We start from the raw sequence: 16,978 nt of genomic DNA on the forward strand, positions 1-16,978 counted from the left end.
CCAGGACCAGTGCTAGTTCTTTTTAATTAAAAAGGGATGTCACTAGTGGCATGACGTATAAAAGGCTTCGCAAACAAATGTCTTATATAGCCTAAAAGTGACAAATATGGCAAAAGAACAGACACAGGAATGTTATTTCAGTGGGATTTTACTGGAAGTGCTCCATCACTGACAGACATCCTCACAGCCTGTAAGCTAGCAGGCTTAGAGAATACCCATTAAACGCTGAATAATGGTGTTTTCTCTTCCTTCTCTTCAGGTCATCCTTCGGTCAGAGCGTTAGCATTGCTCCTAGTGTGCCGATACAAATGCAAATGAGGTAGAAGGTAGGAGGAGACATGGGAGATGGAGTTTGAGTTGTTGTGCAATCTAAATCACAAGTAATAGGATTAATATGGTGGTGTTCAAATTGGGGACTTTGATAGGCGAGCATTCCACCACAGGTGGCCATCGAACACTTCTCAAGATCCTTTCAGAAGCCGAGGAAAGCGCTTAAGGTTTAAAAAAATGCCAGGACTTTACCACGGGTTTTGGAAAATGATCAGCAATGAGAACTTCGAAGCCTACCTGAAAGCTCTCGGTGAGTATCATCTACAGTTTCCTTCTTTCTTTCAGGCAGCCTGTAGGTCTTTTATCTCACTGTGTAAAGAAAGACAGAACGTGGTGTTTAAAAGGGGGCTTTTGCTTGGTCAGTTGAAGAGGAATAACACTGGTTTTCCAAAAAGTTCTGCATGATTAAATGGGAAGATGTAAACAGAGCCATTTTGAGTGGTTTGGTGTGAAATGCTCCTTTCTAAAGACGCATGCCAAGTCAGGATTCTTCACAGTGGTAGTGATAGGAACCAGAGATCTGTAGAGTTGAATGTCTCTAAAAGCTACATCCCAGGAAATGATTATATGAGTTGGTTATGAATATGCTGTATGGTACCTGATACATTGTTTTGCAACAGTTTCGAGAAAAGATTTTGGCCTAAACATATCTTTTACATCTAGGTGCAGGTAATGACGTTGTGAGGCAAAATAATCCTTAAAGAAAATGTCTATTTTGTTTAATTTACTATTGTTTTGCCATTATTAACATTGCATATAAAACTGGCACGTATAAGTTTACTGGTCATTGTGGACAGTGAATTTAATGGCTATATTTGTGATGTGTGTGGACATTGTCATATCTGGATCCCATCGCCAACACTGGAGTTTCTCACTGAGTTTAACATCAAACCACTCTGAATGACTGTTTACATCTAAACCATAATGATCCCGATATTTGTAAAAATTGGTGGAATTACTCTTCAACAGCCTGCCATCGTACTCACACCCATTCTCCTTGCACCTCTGGCAGATGTCAACATTGCTGTTAGGAAAATTGCCACCTTGGTGTTTTGCGACAAAGACATCAACCAAAACGGTGATCACTTCATCATCAGGACCTTCAGTCCATTCAGAAGCTACACCATGGAGTTTGACATCGGCCAGGAGTTTGAGGAAGATCTGAAAGGAATAGACGACAGGAAATGTAAGGTAGGTTTACTCATGTTCGAGTCGACGTGTAAAGCATATCAGCTGCATTATAACTGTCACTTCTGTACCATTCTACTCTCCATATTTCAAACAGAAACTGACAGCTATAAAAGAAACTGCCGACATTTATTTCAAAGCGACTAATTCTAATAGTGGCACTTTATTTGAAACCCCACTAACGATAAACACACACAAGTACAGCAGTCAGATCTATTTCTGTACAACTGTTGACTAAAAGTGGAAACTTTTACATGCATGTGATTTTCTCATTACCTCCTGCTCTGCTGTATTGCTTGCTTTAAATGTCTTGGGCCTGTCTTAAAAATGTGGGATCCAACCTGAAAATTAGGCTTTAAAGGGAATGACAATGCATATTAATGGATTATGCTACAGAGAAATGGTTCGTTTGGTTGGAAGTGTTTCATTTGGTTATAAGAATTGGAAAAAAAATGCCTAAAGCATGTAATGGATTGGCCACCTAGCAGCTAGAATGGCTTTAAATATCAGCCAAACTTATAGAAAAGTTAACTTCTAACTGTAAATTGGAACGAATGGGCGGTTTGTGAACAGTATCTTTGAGTAAGAGTGGGGGGAAGTCCCCTATGCACTCTAGTCTGAGTCAAGTCTTGAGTCACAGGGTTTCAAGTTCAAGTGGAGTGTTTTGTACAGAATAAGCTACAAGTAACCCCCTACTGGAAACCTGTCAAGGCTTCAGATAAGAAGCCTTTTATTAAAGTGAAACCTTCGGTCAGAAGGACAGAACTGAAGTGCTACACGCAGTAAATATGGTGTTTAAAGTAAAGAGGCAAAATAGCCGGTAACAGTTGGGTAGCCTGTTGTTTGTATGCTAGTTAGCAATCTTAACAGCGAATCCATGTCCATTTTAAAGGAATCTGATCTGCATGTTACTAAAACTTCAGCTCAATTAGCAGACTGGCTATTGTGCTAGTTAGCATACTTCCCTGGTGAAAAAGTCAGCACAGACCACCATGTCCACCAAATTTCATGATGAATGTACCAAAAGAAACAGCCCAAAATGCCTTGGAAAAAAGTCTGGTTCCATTGACTTACATTAAAAGTAATGGGTGTTTTTTCCTTCTCCTGTAAAGTGACCATTTTGGAGATATGAGGTTTTGCTCCGACAACAGCAATCTGGCAGTTTTGCTTTTTTTGCTGTTTTTTTCTGGCATGGTTGCTATTCAAATTACAGCCTTTTCATCTGTGTCAAGTTGTTTTCCCTCTTTCCTCTGAACAGCGCATTTACTGCATTTAGTGCTTTGTTCTGTATATCATGCTGAATGTTTTCTATATTGAAAGGTTCCTTTTTTGAAGCCGCCTCGAACCTCACGCCGCTGCGAGTGAGTCTGAATCGAGTGTGCCTCAAGTCTGAGTGGCTGACTCAAATCTCCATCTCTGCCAAATGGGATCAAACACATCAGTCATTTACTAGAGTTACCTAAACGCCCCCTTTTCCAAAATGTGTAGAGGATTAAATGGCCAAAACCAAAATGACTTGCATGTACAGATCATTGAAAAAGCAGCTTAACTCCAGTACCTACAAAAATCTGCTTAAAGTGACTGGTTCAGTGGTGAATTTCACAAATTTGTTCTTTCCCTAACTATATACTGGGCAAAGCTCATAACTGGCACGTCTCTCCTGAGTTTCAACATAGATCCTCATAATGGGGTGGAGCTCAGCCAAGATTTAGACAAACTTGCATTGTTCTATCAGTCTTGATACTTAGAACATACAAACATCCCTTCATCCACCAGCAGACATTTCTCAATATACACAGCAGAACCTTCGCTCTGTGTAATTCAGTTCTTATGATGTAAGCAAAGTCATTCTGAGTGGTTTAATCTGAAGTGCTCCATTCTAGAGAAGCTTAGCCACTTGCTCACAATGGTGGTGAAGGGAACCAGGTCTCTGAAGCACTGGATTCCTCTTAAAGCTCACTCACAAAACACAGTTATTAAATGAAATGGTTATGAATGTGCTCTCTGATGTCTGAGACATTGTTTTATAATACATTTTAGAGAAAGGTTTGGCTTAAAACATATTTTTTATATTTTTTACAGGTAACTGGGCGCTTTAAGGTATTGCGATTATTAGATCTACAACAAGTTTACCATTATCAGCATCACATATAAAACTCTGAAGACATGTGGGTTCACTGGTCATTGTGGATAATAAACAAAATATATATTTGCTTTGTAGATGTTCAGTGAAATAGCCATTAAAGCTAATTGAATTGGTACAATCGTAGATTCTGCCATAGCAATATGAACAGTGCGCCATCAGCTGGACTTCAACCTGCACTATTATGGATGGATAGCTGGATCAAGATAGTTAAAAAAAAAGTGATGTTTTACGTTTGGTCAATTTATCACATTAACACTTTATTAACTTCTTATCATACATTGCAGTGTTTAACATTCTTGCCCCTGGTGACCCATAGTCTTGCAAGGCCAGATGTGATATAGCGAGAATGTTTGGGGCAGGGGTGTCCAGTCTTTTGCGCAAAGGTTCAGTGTGTGAAGGAATACAAGTATTGGGAATACGCCCTCAGAATACAGAAAATAAGTATGTGTATTCAGTCCAGGTTACATTTTGTAAAAGGCAGATTTCAGAATACAGTTACTTTTTACATTTTTTGGAGAATACTTTTAGAATGCTTACTCACAAAATAAAAAAAGCACCCAATATTAAAAAAAAAACAATGCTTGTTTAGGAACTATTTGAAATTGCATTAAAGCCTGAGTAGACTGATAAATCAATGTGATCAGTTATTAATCTCAGTGTTACTGAGCTCTGCTAAAGCCTGAGTAGACTGATAAATCAATGTGATGATCAGTTATTAATCTCAGTGTTACTGAGCTCTGCTAAAGCCTGAGTAGACTGATAAATCAATGTGTTCAGTTATTAATCTCAGTGTTATTGAGCTCTGCTAAAGCCTGAGTAGACTGATAAATCAATGTGTTCAGTTATTAATCTCAGTGTTGCTGAGCTCTGCTAAAGCCTGAGTAGACTGATAAACCAATGTGATGATCAGTTATTAATCTCAGTGTTACTGAGCTCTGCTAAAGCCTGAGTAGACTGATAAATCAATGTGATCAGTTATTATTCTCAGTGTTACTGAGCTCTGCTAAAGCCTGAGTGGACTGATAAATCAATGTGATCAGTTATTAATCTCAGTGTTACTGAGCTCTGCTAAAGCCTGAGTAGACTGATAAATCAATGTGATCAGTTATTAATCTCAGTGTTACTGAGCTCTGCTAAAGCCTGAGTAGACTGATAAATCAATGTGATCAGTTATTAATCTCAGTGTTACTGAGCTCTGCTAAAGTCTGAGTAGACTGATAAATCAATGTGATCAGTTATTAATCTCAGTGTTACTGAGCTCTGCTAAAGCCTGAGTAGACTGATAAATCAATGTCATGATCAGTTATTAATCTCAGTGTTACTGAGCTCTGCTAAAGCCTGAGTAGACTGATAAATCAATGTGATCAGTTATTAATCTCAGTGTTACTGAGCTCTGCTAAAGCCTGAGTAGACTGATAAATCAATGTGATGATCAGTTATTAATCTCAGTGTTACTGAGCTCTGCTAAAGCCTGAGTAGACTGATAAATCAATGTGATCAGTTATTAATCTCAGTGTTGCTGAGCTCTGCTAAAGCCTGAGTAGACTGATAAACCAATGTGATGATCAGTTATTAATCTCAGTGTTACTGAGCTCTGCTAAAGTCTGAGTAGACTGATAAATCAATGTGATCAGTTATTAATCTCAGTGTTATTGAGCTCTGCTAAAGCCTGAGTAGACTGATAAATCAATGTGTTCAGTTATTAATCTCAGTGTTATTGAGCTCTGCTAAAGCCTGAGTAGACTGATAAATCAATGTTATGATCAGTTATTAATCTCAGTGTTACTGAGCTCTGCTAAAGCCTGAGTAGACTGATTAATCAATGTGATGATCAGTTATTAATCTCAGTGTTACTGAGCTCTGCTAAAGCCTGAGTAGACTGATAAATCAATGTTATGATCAGTTATTAATCTCAGTGTTACTGAGCTCTGCTAAAGCCTGAGTAGACTGATAAATCAATGTGATCAGTTATTAATCTCAGTGTTACTGAGCTCTGCTAAAGTCTGAGTAGACTGATAAATCAATGTGATCAGTTATTAATCTCAGTGTTACTGAGCTCTGCTAAAGCCTGAGTAGACTGATAAATCAATGTGATCAGTTATTAATCTCAGTGTTACTGAGCTCTGCTAAAGCCTGAGTAGACTGATAAATCAATGTGATGATCAGTTATTAATCTCAGTGTTACTGAGCTCTGCTAAAGCCTGAGTAGACTGATAAATCAATGTGATCAGTTATTAATCTCAGTGTTGCTGAGCTCTGCTAAAGCCTGAGTAGACTGATAAACCAATGTGATGATCAGTTATTAATCTCAGTGTTACTGAGCTCTGCTAAAGTCTGAGTAGACTGATAAATCAATGTGATCAGTTATTAATCTCAGTGTTATTGAGCTCTGCTAAAGTCTGAGTAGACTGATAAATCAATGTGATCAGTTATTAATCTCAGTGTTATTGAGCTCTGCTAAAGCCTGAGTAGACTGATAAATCAATGTGTTCAGTTATTAATCTCAGTGTTACTGAGCTCTGCTAAAGCCTGAGTACACTGATAAATCAATGTGATCAGTTATTAATCTCAGCGTTACTGAGCTCTGCTAAAGCCTGAGTAGACTGATAAATCAATGTGATCAGTTATTAATCTCAGCGTTACTGAGCTCTGCTAAAGCCTGAGTAGACTGATAAATCAATGTGATGATCAGTTATTAATGTCAGTGTTACTGAGCTCTGCTAAAGCCTGAGTAGACTGATAAATCAATGTGATGGTCAGTTATTAATCTCAGTGTTACTGAGCTCTGCTAAAGCCTTTCATTAGTCTGTGAATGTAGTGTAAGTTAGCATGGTCAAAAGTCCCCAAATGTCCCCAAATGTCCCCAAAAATGTCAAACTAAGCACTTAAACCAATGTGCTGAGAAGACATTAAATGCAGTTAAATAATTAATAAAAGCTAGTAAGAAATCTGAGTTGGTGAGATCTCTATAATAAACCATTTCACATCAAACCACACTCAATGACTTGTACATCTCTACAAATAAATAATTCAGAAATGTTGAAAAATAGGTTGAATTTTCATTGAAGGCTAGAAGAATTTCCACCACTGCCTGCAGTTTAAATGGCATTTCTGGGGCAGCAGACAGTAGAATGTGAAGTGCTGGTAAAGTAGTAGCACTGTAATTGATACATGTTCCCTTGGTATTTAGCTATTTTCGCACAGACACATACATATAAGAGAGTGTAGCCTAGTTTTGCCATGTTGGCTGGATTAAACCTACATTCTGCATCAATAGTACACAGTAGTATTAAGATAATTCAGAGGAATTGAGGGCAGCAGGCTGGAATAATTGGGCAGTCCTTCAATGCTGCTTAAGTCAGCTTACATTCAGGTAAAAGATGTACATATAATAATTTTATGTTTATGAATACTTGTTCATATTTGTAAGTACAATGTCAAAAGCATTATGTATGTAAATGTGAATGTAAAGCCTTACATCACCAAGCGCAATGCAAAGCCTCAAATGCAGTGGTGCAAAGCACCGTCACCGGACTCTACAGCAGTGGAGACGTGTTCTCTGGAGTGACAAATCACGTTTATCTGACTGCATTGTGCCATGGTTAAAGTTTGGTGGAGGGGGGATTATGGTGTGGGGTTGTTTTTCAGAAGATGGGCTCAGCCCCTTAGTTCCAGTGAAAGGAAGTAATATCATTGTACTGATAGTTTTTGATGGAACTTTTTAATCAAATGTCAGAAATAAAAAGTTATTGCGAATACATCTCTGCGATATCGCCTGGTGACCTGTTAGTTGTGTTTTAGTGAATTTTGTTTTTTATTAAACATACTTCCAGTACATATATCTACTTCACATTTACACACATAATGCTTTTGGCTTTGTATTTACAAAAATTAACAAGTATTCATAAACATAAAAAGATTATATGTACATGCATATAGATGCAAATTGTTCAGGGCTGCTTTGAAACAATGTACTCATTTATGATGTACAATGTACAGTTAGGTCAGATGAAGCATGAAGGTGGGAGCATCATGATTTTGGGCTGCTTCACTGCAAAAGGTACAGGGGCATTACACAAGAGAAAATAAGAGTGTTCACTAGGATATGTTAGAGCAGAACTTGAAGCTTAAATTCATCGGCCAAGAAAAGAGAACATATGGATGTTTCAAAAAGACAATGACAGCCATAATAACTCAAGATGGGTTCCTAAAAAGGTGAAGGTGCTCGCATGGCCTAGCCTGAATCCCATTGAAAATTTATGGAGGATTTTGAAATTGTGAGTCCAACATGGGACCCTTGTAACCTTGATGAATTGTAAATGGTTTGGGCCAAAACTGAACCACAGTGCTGCAAATTACTTCTTACCACAGAAATCTCAAAGCAGTAATTGCCAATAACCACTTTGCAGCAAAGTAGTAATGATATTCATTTTTCATGTCTGAAATTCTAATTGCTATAGCAAGCTGTTTTAGCTTCTATTTCCAATGTTTTACAGGAATTCAGTTCACATGTTAAAATTACAATTCCACTAGTCAGTACTGAATATCAAATTTTGACAAGGTTTTAAATGTAAGAAATTAATTTTCACTAGTAAAAATGTCATTTTCACATGTGTAAGTTGAATTCCATCCCTTAATCCATTGTAAACTGGCATTTCTGGGGCAGCAGACAGTAGAGTGTGGAGTGCTGGTAAAGTAGTAGCACTGTAATTGATACATGTTCCCTTGGTATTTAGCTATTTTTGCACAGACACATACATATAAGAGAGTGTAGCCTAGTTTTGCCATGTTGGCTGGATTAAACCTACATTCTGCATCAATAGTACACAGTAGTATTAAGATAATTCAGAGGAATTGAGGGCAGCAGGCTGGAATAATTGGGCAGTCCTTCAATGCTGCTTAAGTCAGCTTACATTCAGGGTAAAGAGGTATATGTAATATTTTTGTGTTTATGAATACTTGCTCATATTTGTAAGTAAAAAGTCAAAAGCATTATGTATGTAAATGTGAATTTAAAGCCTTACATCACCAAGTCTTACATCACCAAGTGCAATGCAAAGTGTTGAGTGCAGTGATGTAGCACCGCCGAGACGTCTTCTCTGGAATGACGAATCACTCTTCTCCATCTGCCAATCCGATGGATGAGTCTGGTTTGGCGGTTGCCAGGAGAACAGTACTTGTCTGATTGCATTGTGCCAAGTGTAAAGTTTGGTGGAGGAGGGATTATGGTGTGGGGATGTTTTTCAGGAGTTGGGCTCGGCCCCTTAGCTCCAGTGAAAGGAAATCTTAATGCATCAGCAGACCAAGAGATTTTGGACAATTTCATGCTCCCAACTTTGTGGGAACAGTTTGGGGACGGCCCCTTCCTGTTCCAACATGACTGCTCACCAGTGCACAAAGCAGGTCCATAAAGACATGGATGAGCAAGTTTGATGTGGAAGAACTTGACTGTCCTGACCTCAGTAGAACACCTTTGGGATGAATTAGAGTGGAGACTGTGAGCCAGGCCTTCTCATCCAACATCAGTGTCTGACCTCACAAATGTGCTTCTGGAAGAACGGTCAAAAATTCCCAAAAACACACTCCTAACCCTTGTGGAAAGCCTTCCTAGAAGAGTTGAAGCTGTTCTAGCTGCAAAGGGTGGGCCGACATCATATTTAACCCTATGGATTAAGAATGCGATCTCACTCAATTTCATTTGCATGTGAAGGCAGATGAGCAAATACTTTTGGCAATATAGTGTATATGTATGTCTGCCTTGCGATGGACAGGCGACCTGTTAGTCGTGTTTAAGTAGATTTAATAATATCATTGTACTGCATTTTTTAATCAGATGTCAGAAAAAATAAATATTGTGACATACAATGTATCATGAAAAGTTCTTGCGAATACGTTTCTGCCATATTGCCAGCTCCACTGAATGTGCTGGTAAATCTGGCAGTGTGTTTTATGAATCTGGCCCATTATGTGGGAAAATGTGAAGTGGATGTATGCACTGGAAGTATATTATATAATGCAAAGTGTCTGAACACTTATTTTCCTCACTGTATGTGACCAAATACAAAGAAACTATGAGAACTAAAGCTACATGTGACAGGCTTTCAGAATGATTGTCCCACTTGGCTGAGAGTAATTTTCAAGCCAGTCGCCTTTTCTTTAAGCCACAGTTTTCATACAGCTGAAACCATTCCCTTCACAAAAGACACTAAATCTAACAGTATGGTGAGACACAGCATGCTTTTCAGTCCCCAATTTTTTTCCACCCTTTCTTTCTTTCTTTCTTTTTTGTACTTGGTGGAACTTGGCATTAGTAAGAGTCTATGATGACCTTCTTCTTTCGTTGTTGGCGTAAAGTGACAGTGTTGTCAGTGCTGCTTTGTTCTCTGGACGCAGACAGCCATGCTGGTATCTCCTCCCTAAAGGCCAAGCTTTGTTCACACTCATTCGCTGTGTCGGCTTGAAATGGCCTGTGAAATTGTTCTCTGGGCCCCAGTTAATGACTAACAGCAGCTCCGCACCCCACAACCCACCGTCTCCATAATGAAATGCCAGTCAGCGTTCAGCATCATCCTTGAGGAGGCACTGTCACCAAGGCTGCTTGAACCATCTCCTCACTGCTGTCCTTCTCGCAAGAGCATGTAATTAGAGGGAAGATCCATTTGTTCTGGTCACACTGTAATTCTTTTGTCTTCTTTTGCTGTCTATGTACAGTAGGTGTGTCTGTCTGTAATTGGTTATTTCCTCTTTGCACCTCTTTGACTGCTTTGTGTTGAGGTCTACATGTATTAGCCAGTGAGCATATATCCAGTACTACAGTTGCCTCACTTATCTTTTTTCCACTAGACGACCGTGACCTGGGATGGAGAGAGGCTGGAGTGTGTGCAGAAAGGTGAGATTGAGGACAGGGGCTGGACCCACTGGATCGACAACGATCACCTTCATGTCGTAAGTACAACCTGTTTTTGACATATTATTAGGGCTGCCAAACAGTAAAATAATTATTAATTGCGATTAATCGCATTTTTTAACAGTTAATCGCGATTAACCGCATGTCTGTTTTGCTCAGATTTGTTCCTAAGGATTTGTTGATTGTCTATCATATTTACAGTCTGTTTTTGCAACTTCTCCATAATTGTGGCTCTCTCGATCTTATTCATACAGCTCAGAAAAACTATAGCTTTGCTGTTGCTTTTGTTAGTGTGCTGCTCATTGAATTATCTATAGCTTTTCCTCAAGCACTGTCCAGTGTAGTCGGCTCAAGCTGCTGAAGGCGCATTGCTTTAAAAGCAATTTAAAATCTGTATGTGAATGAAAGTGACATTAAAAATGATGGTGTTTATAATTTATCACATTAATGCATCATCCATCCATCCATCCATCCATTTTCTAAGCCGCTTCTCTGTCAGGGTCGCAGAGGGGTGCTGGAGCCTATCCCAGCGGTCATCGGGCAGAAGGCAGGATACACCCCGGACAGGTCGCCATCCATCGCAGGGCAGACAGACAGACACAGACAGTCACTCACACACTCACTTTATCCAGCTCAGAAAGGGCACAATTTCTACATTTTATAAATGCAAATATATCACAAATGCCATCAACGGATATGCACATGAGAAATGTTGGATGGTGGAATTCCCATATCAGTGCATAGTGGTAGTAGCCTAATGTTATATGTAAAAATGTAACTGAAAAGTTTTGAATTACCACTGAAAGCCAATACTGAGCAGTTGTGGAAATAAAACTCCCCCTTACTGGTCCTCAAGCTGACTAACAAATTGAAAACAAAACCTTAAGACATTCTACAAATGTGAGTCATGATGGCATTACAATGACCTACTGCTAGGAATGCCTTTTTTTTTTAATGCACATAAAAAACTGCATCAAAGTTCTGCAGATATGCACTCTTTTCTGCTACGCAATATCAATTCAAGGGCTGCAATAACTGTTTTAAGATAATGAATGCTAATGGAATGAATCAGTGAAAATCTAATTTGTACAATTTTCCACTTACCTTGCATGTAGTCGATCAGCCAGGATTCATTGGGGGGTACATGTGGTAAAGCAGTGTACATGTGGTAAAGTCTGCAAGAACATCCATGGCTTGAAACCTGGTTCAACATAGTGAGACACAGGAGGAGCCTGGCCCGGAGTCACCCCATAGTGCCCGGAACCTCCATGTGCTGTCAACTAATCCCCCGAGCATCAAGTCGGACCGGCGGTGGGTTAAATGGCCTGCAACTACCATGACTTCACTGTGGAAGCAGTTTGACAACGATGTCAACCAAATTCTGGAGGCAATGGTGAAGGAAAAGGCTGACCGGAAACTTCAAGCCATGACGATGATCCTTGTCAGCCTTGCAGCTGAACGGTTTGGCAAGGAGGAGGAGAAAAGCTCCAGAACATCTTACACAAAACCAGAGAGCTTCGAAGTTCCACAACATCAGGAAGGAGATGAAAGTTCTGAAGTCCCAGCACAAGGGGGCAGGAGAAAAGGAACGCATTGGCCTAGCCCAGTTAATGTGCATCCTACAGAAGAAGATCAGGGTTCTCCACCGTGCAGAGTGGCGGCGACGCAAGAGGGCACTTAAACGAGCACCTTCATTGCCAACCACTTCAAGTTCACTAAAGACCTGCTGGGGGAGAAGTGCAGCGGAACACTTGCTTCCTCATAGGAAGAAATTGACCAACACCTCATGCAGACATACAGCGACCCTGGAAGAGAGCTGGAGCTGGGAGAGTGCAACATCCTCATAGATCCCCCTGAACCAGAAGTGCATTTCGACTTGACGGAGCGGCAGCTGAAGGAAGTCAGAGAGGTCGTCCACAAAGCAAGGGTGAGATCTGCTCCAGGACCAAGTGGCACTTCATTCAAAGTGTACAAGAACTGTCCCAAACACCTACTGCATCTGTGGAAAATCCTGCAAATCTTCTGGAGAAAGGCGAAGATCCCAGAACAGTGGCGAGTGGCTGGTGTGGATCCCGAAGGAGAAAAACTCCACCCAGCTTGAACAGTTCCGCATCATCTCCCTACTGTGTGTTGAGGCAAAGATCTTCTTCAGTGTCATTTGCAGGAGGCTGTGCACCTACCTGACAAAGAACACCTATATTGACACATCAGTCCAGAAGGGCGGCATTTCAGGAATGCCAGGCTGTGTGGAACATACTGGTGTGGTGACACAGCTAATTCGGGAGGCCAGAGAGAACAAAGGCAACCTGTCAGTGGCTTGACCTGGCAAATGCATTCGGCTCCATTCCACACAAGTTAGTCCAGCTCACTCTGATAAAACAACATGTCCCTAGTAGGTGTAGAGACCTCATTGCTGATTATTACAACAACTTCAGGATGAGGGTCTCTTCTGGAGCTACTACATCTAGTTGGCACAAGGTGGAGATTGGCATCATCACAGGGTGCATTATCTCTGTGACACTGTTCTCCCTGGCCATGAATATGTTCACCAAGTCTGCTGAGCCAGAGTGCAGAGGGCCCCGAATGAATTCCGGACAACGACAGCCACCCATCAGGGCATTCATGGATGACCTGACAGTCCAGACAGAATCAGTCCCAGGCTGCCCGGTGGATGAAAAGGACTTGAGAAGCTGATGAAGTGGGCCTGGATGCGTTTCAAACCTGCCAAATCATGATCCATGGTACTAAGGAAAGGAAAGGTGGAGGACAAGTTCTGGTTTTACATCGCAGGCACAACCATTCCAATGATCACAGAGAAGCCAGTCAAGAGTTTGGGCAAGGTTTTTGACAGCTCTCTGAAAGACTCAACATCTATCCAGTCAACCTGTGCTGAGTTGGATGGCTGGTTGAAATCCGTGGACAAGTCCTGTGTACCTGGAAAGTTTAAAGCCTGGGTCTACCCCAGCCACAGTGCAGTCACCACCCTCCGACCAGACATTGTCCTTGTGTCTGAGTCGACCAAGCAAGCCATGCTGCTGGAGCTGACAGTCCCACGGGAAGACCGCTTGGAAGAAGCATTTGAGAGGAAGCTCTCCAAGTACACAGGACTGGTCAGCCACTCTCAGCAGGCTGGATGGAGAGTAAGGTGTCTCCCAGTGGAGGTTGGATGCAGAGGTTTCACGGCCTGTTCCTTGGCCAGAGCCTTAAGCAGTTTAGGCATTGTGGGAGAGCGAAAGAGCAGAGCCATTTACAATACCACCGAAGCGGCAGAAAGGGGCTCTAGATGGCTGTGGCTCGAGAGAGGAGAACCATGGAGTCGTGGTAGCTAGCTAGTCATCTGGATACAAGCTGGGGTCTGGATGAGGGTGTATGATGTTGAAAGACCTGAAACACCCAATGATTCCAGGAACATCACTGGTGATGTGTTGATGATTTGAGTGAGGCAAGAGAGGTTTTGAGGATGTATTTACAATAAACATTTGGTTGACTATTGACTTCTAGTGTTTGGTAGCAACTTTAGCCTCATATCTCCAGCTCTAAAAGAAACTAAAGAAGCAAAATTTGGATGTCAAATCTGGGGTTACTTGTTACCTACTTGTTAGCTTGTATACTTCAAATAACTACACCACTGCCCCTGGTGATCCTCACTTTCAATCTATGCCCCCAACACACCTGAACCAGGCAATAAAGAATATTAAACACTTGGGTTGGGAGTATGATACTGACGGCATATAAAATGATGATAATATTTCAATATTATGGTGATGTTTAAACAATGTTTATGACAATGTTATGAGAAATGATGGCAATATTATGACAAAATGATGGCAAGCCAAATTTCTATTCCACGTCTTAACAGATTAATAAACACATTCCACCCCTTTATATTTCAGAGGGCTCACTGATTGGTGATGTTAGAGCTCACCAATAGATGGTGCTAACAGATAATGGGGGGAAATTAGAGAAACCTTAGGAAAACTAAGCATGATAGCAGCTTAGCCATGGCACAGAGCCACACACATTAGTACCGCATATTCTCAGCATGTTTGATTTCGGCTTTCACTCTAAGGCCCGAAACATACTTTGCACAAAGATGCAAACGCAAATGACAGCGCTGAGCCAACGTACAAACACTCGGTCCTTCTGTGCAAACTCATCAAGTGTTGTTACGTTGTTGTGGAGGTTAAAACATTCAGGAGGCAAGAGAGTACAAATCTGAGAGGGACCTACTGCTATTCCTAACACCTTAACAGATAAACATGGACAGTGAGCTGCTTTACCTCTTCTCTTGGAATGGAAATGTGATAATCATATTTTTATGCCATCATTGCGTGAGACTCAACTGCTATCAGTTGAGAAAGCATGCTGGTGGTACAAGACTGCGTGGTCAGGTTTGGCTGAAGTTACAGCATCCCGTGCTGTAATGCTCAGAGTATCATGACAACATGGTAACAGCTTGAGTTGCGTTATGAAATGCCTCGTAACACATTTGCATTTGAAGGTATGACAACTGTGCGTGAAACCCTGCCTGCGTAGGTCGAAGCATCTGCGATCGTGTCCTCGCAATAAGTTTCAGGGCCTAACACCAGTCACTTGACTTTGCGCTATCCTCTAAATGGGTGTTACTTTAGCATCAGTTAGCTACAACCATACTCTCTCCCTAACACCACAGAACAGGTTCCATTTCGGCTTACTGTCAATGTGCTTTTGGTCTCTCAAACATTTAAATTTGCATCAACAGAGCACTAATTTTCAGAATCAAAGGTGCACTGTTTGGGTCTGTAGCTTGCTCAATAAGCTAATGTCAATCAGGCTACAGGCCCAAACACTACAGCACATGTTTAATTTCACCATTATGCTCCTTCAACAGTCGCTTGACTTCACTGCCTAAGTTTTTAATAATTTTTTAATCATCAATTCTTGTGATTTAGTTATCGAGAATCTAGCATGTTCTATGTTGCATGCTAGTGAAGCTAATGCTAACCTGCTCCTCTCTCCTAGTTAGCAACACTTATTAACATTTATGAGTTGTTCAGCAGATGGTTTAACATTTATTCAATGCTGGCTTAGAAATTGTACAGTGTGTTGACTTATTGGGTAACCACGTAAAAGAAATGGCTTTTTTCCAGTTTGAAGTGAAGCTAGACAAGATGGTTAGCATTGATGTGAGTGTTATAAGTGACTTCTATCAGCAGCAGCTCAGCTTTTATTTTATTTTTTTTTTTTTTAACACAAATACCACCAAATACTGTGTACCATGGTGAAATCTCAGGAAGGTATGAATGTATGAAAAAATAGACGTCACCAAAGCCTCCAGAAGTAGAGTGTTGCTGGTAGATAGTGCAGAAATATGGTCTGTGTAGGATTCTCTGAGGATTAGAATGGAATACACAGCTTTGGATTGCCAGTTTTAGTAGCTTGCAATGAAAATCTAATGATAATGTTTTACCATTCATAGCTATTGGTGTTCCTCACATGAGACACCTCAGACATTGACGCAATAATAAACCTATTAAGTAAGTTTTGCATCATAATTACACATCTTGGTGCTGTTAACAACAATGTAAATGAGCTGTTGACTGTCTGAAGTGCTGAAAGGCTGACAACAGATGTTTGACTTCAGCTGTGTTGGTGATTATGCTTGAATATTATGGAACACTTCAAGTGAATTTGACGTAACTGGCACCTGTGGGCTTAGCGAACCAGAAACGATGACACGTTTACAAGGCAGTAAAATGCAAATGTGATCTGATTTGTTAAAGAAGCTTATGTTTATCTGATGTGCAGGAGATGAGAGCGAGAGGAGTCACGTGCAAGCAGGTCTACAAGAGGACCTAAATCGGCGAGCTAGAGCGGCGCCCCTGCTGGAGAACCACGAGAGACACAGAGACACCTCAAGGATATGATGGAGACATCCTTTCATTCGTCCTTTCTTTCATTCCACTTGTCTCGTTAAATCTGTATAGACAAACACTGTTTATGAAAGTTTTGATTCAGTTCCAGTAGATGTAGATCCCTGATAACTGTCATTTAGAGGCCAATAACAAGCACAGTAAAGAAGGATTTGTACTGAATAGACAAGGAAAATGACGTGTTCTTTCCAAGAAAATCTCCTGATAATACGCCAGAATGATGACGGAACGTAAAGACGGTGATGGATATCTGTGTAGTTGAGCTAATTCAGTCTTGGATGACAAGTGCAGTATGTTTTCTCCTTTGTCTGCTGCAGATGTGGCCACAATGAAAGAAATAAACAGAATAAAGAAAGCGGATTGCTGTAATGCTAGTGCTGTCTGCATGTGGGTGCAGTATGTGAATATGTGCATTTGTGGGCAGCAGATGGGGTTACTGCGTAAGTGCGATTAAGACAATATATGCCCACACATCCACATAACAAACACACACAC

General features: G+C 40.7%; 1 protein-coding gene across 1 annotated transcript; it reads left to right on the forward strand.

Annotated features, from left to right (window-relative positions):
• The first annotated feature begins 367 nt into the window (after window positions 1-367).
• rbp1.1 (retinol binding protein 1, cellular, tandem duplicate 1) lies at window positions 368-16,857 on the forward strand. Its single transcript, XM_017723091.2, has 4 exons — window positions 368-580; window positions 1,343-1,521; window positions 10,508-10,609; window positions 16,359-16,857. Exons 1-4 carry the CDS (start codon window positions 508-510, stop codon window positions 16,407-16,409), a joined length of 405 nt encoding a protein of 134 aa, XP_017578580.1. The 5' UTR covers window positions 368-507; the 3' UTR covers window positions 16,410-16,857.
• Window positions 16,858-16,978: the final 121 nt, after the last annotated feature.

Source organism: Pygocentrus nattereri, chromosome 2 (genome assembly GCF_015220715.1).
Source record: "Pygocentrus nattereri isolate fPygNat1 chromosome 2, fPygNat1.pri, whole genome shotgun sequence".
NCBI lineage: Eukaryota > Metazoa > Chordata > Actinopteri > Characiformes > Serrasalmidae > Pygocentrus > Pygocentrus nattereri.

Coding starts and splice junctions, on each gene's coding strand:
- rbp1.1 (XM_017723091.2), top strand. CDS start 508: ATGCCAGGACTTTACCACGGGTTTTGGAAAATGATCAGCAATGAGAAC. Junction 581..1,342: donor AGCCTACCTGAAAGCTCTCG/GTGAGTATCATC, acceptor CACCTCTGGCAG/ATGTCAACATTGCTGTTAGG. Junction 1,522..10,507: donor TAGACGACAGGAAATGTAAG/GTAGGTTTACTC, acceptor TTTTTCCACTAG/ACGACCGTGACCTGGGATGG.